Consider the following 9,851-nt stretch of genomic DNA (forward strand, 5'->3'; position numbering starts at 1 on the left):
ACCAAAAAAAAAAAAAAAAAAAAAAAAAAAAAAAAAAAAAAACCCCTAAAAAAATAAAAAAAAAAAAAAGAATAAAAAATGTAGAAAAAATGTACGAATTCCTAACTCGTAACCTTGCGCCTCAGTCCTAAAGTCCCGTGGATTTTTCTGGGCTTGAGCCCAATTTGCCGAGGAGAGGGGAAAACCAAAGATAAGGATTTGGGCGTTCTCTGTTATGTGGGAGCCCAATTACGTGAAATTCTCCATGTTCGAAGAGTAGAGAAGAGCGCGAGGCGAAGAAGAAGCAGAGGAAGAAGAAGAAGGGGATTTCTCTCTCTACACTCTACAGATTTTAAGATTACAGGAAGATAGAGACTGGATTTGAGCAATGGACGAAGAGAATATACTGAAATTCGTATCGGCTTACTTGAAGAAGAAAGGATTCAAGCAAACCGAGCACGCATTCCAAGAGGAGCTTCAACATAGCAAGACCACCAACTCCTCGTCGTCCCAAATCTCCTCCAATTCCCAATTCGACCCCGATATCGCCAAACAGATTCTCTCCTTCGCCGAGTAACTTTTTCATCTTCATTTTGTTGCTTCTTTGTCTACTCTTTCTGTTTTTTCGTCACTATGATTCTGCATGTATTTGTGTAACTTTGAATTTAAACAATGTTTTTATTGATTTTGGGAAGCATTGGAGTGTATATAAGTTGATTTCACTGAAATTGGCTTGAAAAAGGAATGATTTTTGGGAATTTTGTTGAGTTTAGGTCGGAAATAGGGTTTTTTCTTACCAGTACTTAGAAGTAGGTTTAATAGTCTCAATTAGCACTAAAATATTGAATTTCAGTTTAATATTGTGAAATCTCATAATTTAGAACAAAATAAGGTCACTACAAATACGTATACATTATTATGTCTTTGATTCGTCAATTTAAAACAATGCCCTTTTTTTTGTTTTTGTTTTGTTTCCCAGATCGGAGAACGGTCCTACACGATATCAGGATGGTTATAGCAAGTTGAGGTCATGGACTTATAGTTCTCTGGATTTGTATAGGGTAACTAATTTTTTGTGTCCTATTTCAAATTTTTTTTTTTTTTCCAACAGAATTTACGTTTATGTAGCCTTAATAAAAAAAAATATTTTTTGGTTGCAGAATGAGTTGCTTCGTGTGCTATATCCAGTTTTTATCCATTATTTCATGGATCTAGTTGCAAATGGTCACCTTCAAGAAGGTATGGTTTGATCTTCACGCCCTTGTTGAGGGATAGGTTTTATTTTTTATTTTTGGGTAAGAAAAACTTGTTATTATAGTTTTCTATTGTTGCATTTTTTTTGTTGACTGATTTCACAGTTTCATGTTTATGAATTGGCATGTCCAGCTCGATCCTTCTTCAATAGCTTTCGTGAAGACCATGAAATAATGCACTTACGAGACCTCCAGAAACTGGAAGGAGTTCTCTCTCCATCTCATCTGGAGGTCAATTACTGTTCAAATACTTGATTATTGCATTCTCGTTTCCATTCTTCAAAATTGTGAAGCCTGGAGGATAAAACCTTTGCTGTTCTTTTTACAGGAGATGGAATTCGCTCATTCTCTTAGACAGAGCAAAGTCAACATAAAGATGTGTCAGGTACAAATTTTGGTTCTTTTTTGTATATACGCCGGTGCAAGTATTTTACACGTATCATGGAGTAGAATGTTGATTGTCTCATGGTTGTTATAACAGTTGGATTAGGTAGATGCATGAGAATGCAAACTACCAAAAAACTTATTATTTTTCGTCTTGTCAGTACTCGTATGAGCTTCTGCTACAGTTTCTACATAAGACCCAATCCACTACTATACTTGGGATTATCAATGAACATATCAACTTTCGAGGTATATTTTTCTGACTCTTGCTTACTGATTATATAATTATCCTAATATACTTTTTCTCGCCACTTATGTGATATCTACGCATGAATACTTGTTTGCAGTTTATCCCGGACAGCCCAGCTCAATTTCAGATGATACCGAGGTTGTGACACTGACTGGAAGCAGCCAGGACGCAATCAATCAGGTCAATGAGAAGGAAATACATTGGGGGGTGAGTTAACAAAGCTACTATCACGTGTCTAAATAATGTGTTTGTGTGAGTTTTTTTTTCCCCTCCATTTCTTGGTTTGAAATTTGAATCCTTTGCTGTATATTGAATCTCATTGTTCTGGAAATTGGACACATTGTATTTTAGACCATGTTATTGCAATGCATACAGTGATGCATACTGGTATTTGGAAATGGAAAATTTCTCCAGTTTCTCTGTCTATAATTAGTAAATTTTTTTGTGCGACTTGCTTTACCTTTCCTCCCTTTAAATCCCTTGAATTTCAGCATCTATCTTGTGCTTTTGCTTTTCGATTTTTTGGTACATGTTTGTTAGCGTTGAGAAAATTTCTGGTTGTTGCCAACATTTCCATAGTTGCTCGAGGATTCCTTGGAAGAACGCCTGGAAAAGACTGGAGGTTTGACTTCAGATTCTGAAAAGGCAGAAGGTGAAAATAAAGAGCCGGACTGGGATGACAATAAGGTGCATATGTTCTTCAACTGCTCTAACTATTCACACATGTGTAATATAATTCTTGTCCCAAATCGATCTGACATCCACTCGTATTCTTTAGTCATCTGGATGCTTATCATTAAGTGTTGTGTTTCAGAAAAAACCAGTGGAAGGAGGAAAGCAGGGTTCTTCAATTAAAAAGTTAAAAAAAGATAAGGCTGCTGGTGCAGCTGGGAAACCCACACGTTCTGAGACAACCACTGTAGTTATGGCACCGAGAGTCAAACCAGAGCTTGCTTTGCCTACAGTGTATTTTCTGAAATCTCTCTTGAATTGTGTTGCATATTAAATGGCTCTTTGGTAATATTTTAACTTCGGTCTGATGGTGCCAAGAAAGTAAAAATGTAAACAAGCCAAGATAAGTAGAACTATATAGTGTTTTTTTTTTTTAAAAAAAAAAAAAAATCTTGTAAGGCCTTGTGGAGGGATTCAGATTAAGTTTCTATGTAAAAGATAAATTAATCTTTTTTTTTTTTGATACAATACGGGATTGAACCCGCAACCCCCACCCAAACCCCCCAGTGCCACTAGACTAAGAGGTCTTAGACAAGATAAATTAATCTTTTATTTATTTATTTTGCTTCAGTTCAGCAGAGGTTGAACAGTCTATACTCGAAGACTTGAGAAATCGGGTACAGCTGAGCATTGTTGCCCTTCCATCCGTTAGTCTGTATACATTTGTCAACACACACAATGGGTAACGTTTTCAAATTTCTTTCCAATACTATTCTTTTGAATCGAGGTTTTATGTTTTCCCCCCTCTATTGCTTATTGCAATCTTTTTCTTTTTCTAGATTAAACTGTTCATCTATATCCAGTGACGGATCTTTGGTTGCTGCTGGATTTTCTGATTCATCATTGAAGGTTTTTAAATACTTTCACGATTTTCCCGTTTCTGCGTGTCTTATTATTCTTAATATTTTCTAATCCTGGAACAATTTTCTGCATAGGTTTGGGATATGGCAAAGCTGGGGCAACAATCTGTTGACTGTAAGTCCTACATTTTCTTCCTGTGTGCTTCTGGGAAATGTGTTGTTTCATTTTTTGATTGGTTGTATGTCTGCTATAACAGGTAGGGAAAAAAAGTATCTTTCTTTTGGAATTTAGTCAAGGGATATGTAGGCATACATTTATGCTTCAAAAACATGGAAAAGCAGTTTCTTCCATTTCTCTGAACAGAATTGCAAACTATTAGTGTGATATTGAATAGTTGAGTGTCGTGGGGGCCAAAGCTAGTTATGCATGATAATATCCCTTTGTAGTGTGTGGGTTTCCTTGTGGTAGATATTCTTGTCAAAGCCTGATTTAATGTAAAATAGTTGTGGCCTCAGCTGGTCTGCAGGGTGACAGTGAGACAACCCCAAATGAATTTGGTACATCTGGAGGAAAAAGATCCTATACGCTGTTTCAGGGTCATTCAGGACCGGTTTATTCAGCTACTTTTAGTCCTTTAGGCGATTTTATTCTTTCCTCTTCAGCCGATTCAACAAGTATGTTGTATCTATTTTTTTCAACACACTCTCTCTCTGCCCAACCCTACGTCTTGTTCTTTCTATAATTTTCATTAACTGCTTTATGAAAGAATTAAATTGCTTGCTTGCAGTTCGGTTATGGAGCACTAAATTAAATGCAAATCTTGTTTGCTATAAGGGTCATAATTACCCTGTATGGGATGTTCAGGTATGCCTCTTAGTCGTCTGAACTGAAGGTTGTTTATATCTGCCTAGTCTTACAGTCGATGCTGTAGATTTCATCCTCTTTTTGCATTAGATACTTGCTCTTGACAACTTTAAGGGTTGTAGTTATCTCATTGTCCAAATATGTTCATTTCGTCTCATGAGGCGCTATGTTCATGAGTAGTTTGTATTATATCTCCATTGTTGATTCATCTTTTTGTTGGTGTTAAAGCATCTTTGGAACTTCAATTCTTAATGTCCGAGTGCAGGGGATTTGAGATGCTCGTTACTATAGCTTTCTGCTCTATCCCTTTCACATATGTTACTTAGGCGTCTTTCAGGCTTGATTTATTATGGTTTCCATGTCTTCTAACATTTTCACATTCATTGTTATGATTTCTTGGTGCAGTATAGTCCTGTTGGACACTATTTTGCCAGTGCATCACATGACCGTACAGCACGAATTTGGTCTATGGACAGAATCCAGCCTTTACGAATATTAGCAGGGCATTTATCCGATGTTGATGTTAGTCAGTCTTTCTTTATTATGTCTTGGAAAGTATATTTCTTTAGATTTCCATATGTTAAATAGGATTGCAAATTGAAGTCTTTATTATTATTTTCTTCCTGTGCTGTATGAGACATCTCAAAATACAGCATCTCAATTAGTATCTATGTTATCTATGTTTCAATTCTGCTTTCATCGTAACAGTGTCTCCAATGGCATGCCAACTGCAACTACATTGCCACTGGTTCTAGCGACAAAACAGTTCGATTGTGGGATGTCCAGAGCGGGGAGTGTGTAAGAATATTCATTGGTCACAGGAGTATGATTCTGTCTTTGGCGATGTCGCCAGACGGTCGCTACATGGCTTCTGGTGATGAAGATGGTGCAATCATGATGTGGGATCTTTTGAGCGGCCGATGTGTTACACCTTTGATGGGACACACCTCATCGGTCTGGACGCTTGCTTTCAGGTTGATGATGTTTCCGTACCCTCAATAACCATATCTTGCAATGTAATATAGAATAATAAATAATACATCAAGTTGTTTGTATGATTTTTATTTATTTATTTAAATGGCAGTTGTGAAGGCTCGCTTCTTGCTTCTGGGTCTGCTGATTGCACCGTAAAATTATGGGATGTAACTTCAAGTACGAAAGTGTCAAGGACGGAAGACAAGTAAGTTATTTCATAAAGTTAATTTTCTGGAAAATTTTCTGCTTAATAAAGACTCACTGAGGATGTATACCTTGATCAGCAAAAGCGGAAATACAAGTAGACTCAGGTCATTAAAAACTCTACCGACGAAGTCCACTCCCGTCTATAGTTTGCGAGTAAGTACCTTCAAAAGAGCTTAGTGCATGATTGGTTTGAGGATTCAAATGACCCTGGTGTTAGTTCAAACAGTGTTTTTTTTCTTAAAAAATTTAAATTTAAATTTAAAAAAATCTACTAATATTTTTTCTCACAAAATTTGAATTTTATGCTGCAGTTTTCTCGGAGGAATCTTTTATTTGCAGCTGGGGTTCTATCGAAATAGTTCTTTCTGACATCACCAATCACCAAAATACTTGAAGAGAGAGAGAGAGAGAAATAGAGAGAGAGAGAGAGAGAGAGAGAGAGAGAGAGAGAGAGAGAGAGAGAGAGAGATGGCGGGCTGGCTGCAGATCGCTGTGTAAAATTTTGTCATTTTTATACGCTTTTTATTGTTAATTGCATCAACCTTAACAATATTTTTAGTTGGAAGCATCATAGATGCCTTTTGGCGGTGTAGGAATTTTTTTTTTTTATGATAATGAAAATAGATAATTATAAATCAAACTATGCCCCAATTTCCTCTATCCTCACGGCATCTAGGGCTATATCGCAAGAAATTTGTAGGATATCAATTTTGGACTCTTGTCCTTTGATGTATTTATTTATTTATCAAAACAAATAAGTAATGTGACGACTGACGATTGACTTTTTCCCACGACAATTATTGCATATATAAATGCTAATGTCAATATTGTATTTGACAAAATTAAAAGTACAAAAATGACATGTTAAGTTGACATGAAAAGTAGGGGTGACAATTCGTGTCACGTGTCGTATTCGTACCGTACTTTAATCGTTTTTTTTAAATTTATAGTTAATTTAAACACAACTCGTGACACAAAATTCTTTAAAAAACGCAACACGAACAAGATACGATCACTTTACGGGTTGGCACAACACGATACAAAAATGACCCGTGACATGAAATTGATCTGTGAACCTGAAATTGACACGAAAATTATATACATTTATTTATTTTTTTACATATTAAAAATAACTTAAAATTCATAACACACTAAAATACAATAACATCTATTGAAATTAAGCAAATAATAGTATAAAATTTTGAGTATAACTATCATGATATCATAAGTTCATAATAAAATAAAAAATATGTAATGAAAAATATATGTATTTTTTAGTTTTTTACGAATTTCGTGTCGTGTTCGGGTTAGACGGGTCCAACCCGAAATTGACCCATATTTTTCATGTTAATTTCAAATCGACCTAATTCTGACCCGAATCTCTTTTTTCTCAACCCTAACCCGTGAAATTCGTGTCATTTTTTAGACGTATTATCGTGTCGTGACTCATATTACCGCCTCTAATGAAAAGTTTTAGTTATTAAATAAATTAAAAGTGAAAATATTGCAATTATAGCGTGAAAAAGTAAATACAAACACTATAACTAAAACACCAACACCGTTCATTTTACAAATTCGAGTTTAAAATTTAAATTTTAGTACAATAAAAAATTTTAAAAAAAATCACGTTTAATTTTTATACTATCAATTTAAATTAAAAATTTAAATTAGTAAACTAAACGAAACTTAAATAAATAATTTAACTTTTGTGAGAGAAAGATGCGAGTTGAATTTGATTTTTTTTTTTTTTTTTAAGAAAAGCATTTAAGAAGACATAAAAAGATGCTTAATTGATTTTGGTTTAACTGTTATAGTTTCGAGGGTGCATTACATCGGCGAGCGTGCCCTCGATATTCCCCCCTGGCTCTTGATCTGTTAAGCCGTGCACATCTCATCATTTAACGGCAAGTACACGAGTACATTTGACAGCACAAATTGATAATAAAGCCTTCATAAATTCATTCCAAATCACGCAACACGGATTGATTCCGAGTACATTGCCAGTACGGATGACCGAGTTCCATTGACGTCTTCCGGTGTACTTGCCATTACCAAATTAGAGAGCCAAAAAAAAACAAAAACAAAAACAAAAACAAAACAAAACAAAACAAAACAAACAAAACCAAACCAAGTTGGCACTTTCACCTAATTTTCGTTGGTCATTCTAAACCTATTTTCTAGGTGGGAAATATAGAAAATAAACATCTAGCGGTACTAAATACCAAAACATAGCAACAAGTTAAAAATAGTTGCAATTACATAGAGCACTTCACGCAAGTTGATTCTTCTTTGCGTCTTGTTCCATCGAGTAAAGACGCCTGATACTTTGAAAAATTATAGTACCAAGTCTACTGCAACCAGCGAAACAAGTGTGTATACTTTTTGCCTGCAGCAAATATTAAGGGGACATCAACCTAATTTTCCCTTTTGTCTCCAGAATTCAATTCAATTCAGTTCAGAAAGATCAACTGTATTTAACTGTCGAAAAATAAATAGATGACATACTCTTCAAAGTAAAGCCCCATCATGATATGCTCATTAGTTGTTCTCATCACCAAAAACTTGAGGCTAATAATTATGTTCTCATTTCTTTTTTTTTTCCATAGTTCTATGTACTTCTCATGTACTAGTTATGTATGAGTCATGGCTCGCTCTTAAAACATTTTTAAGTAGTATATTAATCCACGAAGAAGTCGAAAAAGTTTCCCTAATAGTTTCTACTCTTAAAACTGCATTTTCCGTTGGTAACAAGAGAGCTAATAAAGTTATATCAATAGACTAATTATTAGTCTTACCACCAAGCAATAAAAATGTCTTTCCTTTTTCTCCAATCAAGATGCGCCCAGGTTTCAGTACTCGGTACCCCTAGTCAGATGTCTTGCTTGACCAATGCGGTGGTGTGAATGAAACTTCTCCCAACATTCAAGTAGAAATGGATCAGGTCCATTCTTTTCCATTAGTGGACCCCTGGAATTCCTTCTATACACTACTGCCACGGGCGGTGGGATGTCACCAATTATGAACTCCCTTTTAGATTAGCAAAAGCAAAAAAAAATAAAAATAAAAATAAAAATAAATAAATAATAATAAAGTAAAATCCAGTCTCAATACTTCAAGTGGACTTTGAGGAGTACTAACTATTATATATCGTCTTCATTACATAAAAAGAAGGATCGCCTAGTGAAATGAGAGGAAGAGTTGTGTAGACTCGTTAGGCTAGGGGCCTGTATTCATCAGCATTGTTTTCTTTGAGATTTTGGTCATTTGATGAAACCCTAACTACAAAAAATCAGGAAATCAAATATGAGAAATAATTTGCAGGAGCATCACAAATAGAGTCATTGGGCTAACTCCAAAAAATAACATGTCACAAATCAATCCTAAATGATATTATCAATTCCAATTCCTAAATACTTAAATTTCATAAGCTAGTAGCAAGAAGTACAGATTAATTATATGGAGAAAAGTTAGATACTATCAATTCCAATTCTGCGATTTACAGTTCTTAAATGATATTATCAATTCCATTTCCAAAATACTTAGATACTTAAATTCCAATTCCTATATACTTAAACTTCGTAAGCATCACAAATAGAGTCGTTAGGCTAGCTCCAAGAATTACACGTCACAAATCAATTCTGCAATTTATAGTTCTTAAAGATATTATAAATTCCAATTCCTAAATACTTAAATTTCATAAGCTAGTAGCAAGAAGTACACATTAATAATGTGGAGAAAAAACAACCATCTTTTATTTATTTATTTATTATTATTATTATTTTTGCTAGGAATGATGTTTAACAATTCCATGGTAAGAACCTGAGACATGTAGGATGAGATGACAACAGAGGTTACAGCTATTTTCTGCCAAAAATAGATAGAGGAATAAACTTTTTGCCGCTGAGATCTTCTTTGGGTAGCAGCAACACTTCCATGGCACTTAAACAAGCCCCTATTCACAAAATGGGATCAGAAACAAAACTTACAGCAAAAACCATAGACCACAGAAAGCAACATCTTTTCTACACTACATTGTTCTTCATGTATATATTAGTAACCTGGAGCTAACTAGAATGTCTACTTCTCAATATTTTTGTTCTTTATTAAACCCTTAAATTTTTCGTCAGATCAACTAGTAAGATTTATATAAATAATAACCAACATGATATTGTCATTTATGCGCCCTAGAATATTTCTCCTCACAAACGTCTATAATCTGATTCATGAACAGAGAAGAAAAAGATAAATTCACTACAAGAAATGAAATCACTACCCCCATATACTGTAGACAGTGAAGTGAAAGAGCTATTTATTTCCAACGTTTAGTAATTCATTACTTAGTACATGGATATATATCATTTTCCTACTACAAATGTACCAGAAATCAAGAGATTTTAAATTCCATA

General features: G+C 34.6%; 1 protein-coding gene and 1 long non-coding RNA gene across 2 annotated transcripts; one reads left to right on the forward strand and one right to left on the reverse strand.

Annotated features, from left to right (window-relative positions):
- Positions 1 to 233: 233 nt before the first annotated feature.
- LOC21396402 (transcription initiation factor TFIID subunit 5) lies at positions 234 to 6,119 on the forward strand. Its single transcript, XM_024168591.1, has 19 exons — positions 234 to 552; positions 959 to 1,040; positions 1,140 to 1,218; positions 1,366 to 1,463; positions 1,561 to 1,617; positions 1,778 to 1,865; positions 1,964 to 2,073; positions 2,446 to 2,553; positions 2,681 to 2,832; positions 3,170 to 3,280; positions 3,378 to 3,447; positions 3,534 to 3,573; positions 3,915 to 4,073; positions 4,187 to 4,263; positions 4,669 to 4,785; positions 4,972 to 5,237; positions 5,348 to 5,443; positions 5,523 to 5,598; positions 5,757 to 6,119. Exons 1-19 carry the CDS (start codon positions 368 to 370, stop codon positions 5,802 to 5,804), a joined length of 2,019 nt encoding a protein of 672 aa, XP_024024359.1. The 5' UTR covers positions 234 to 367; the 3' UTR covers positions 5,805 to 6,119.
- Positions 6,120 to 8,290: 2,171 nt separating this feature from the next.
- Positions 8,291 to 9,312, reverse strand: LOC112092434. The gene is made up of 3 exons (XR_002902591.1): positions 9,265 to 9,312; positions 8,584 to 8,724; positions 8,291 to 8,472 (listed from the first exon to the last, which is right to left on the reverse strand). It is a non-coding gene; the product is annotated as an uncharacterized LOC112092434 (long non-coding RNA).
- Positions 9,313 to 9,851: the final 539 nt, after the last annotated feature.

The sequence above is a fragment of the Morus notabilis genome, unplaced genomic scaffold (assembly GCF_000414095.1).
Source record: "Morus notabilis unplaced genomic scaffold, ASM41409v2 Scaffold61, whole genome shotgun sequence".
NCBI lineage: Eukaryota > Viridiplantae > Streptophyta > Magnoliopsida > Rosales > Moraceae > Morus > Morus notabilis.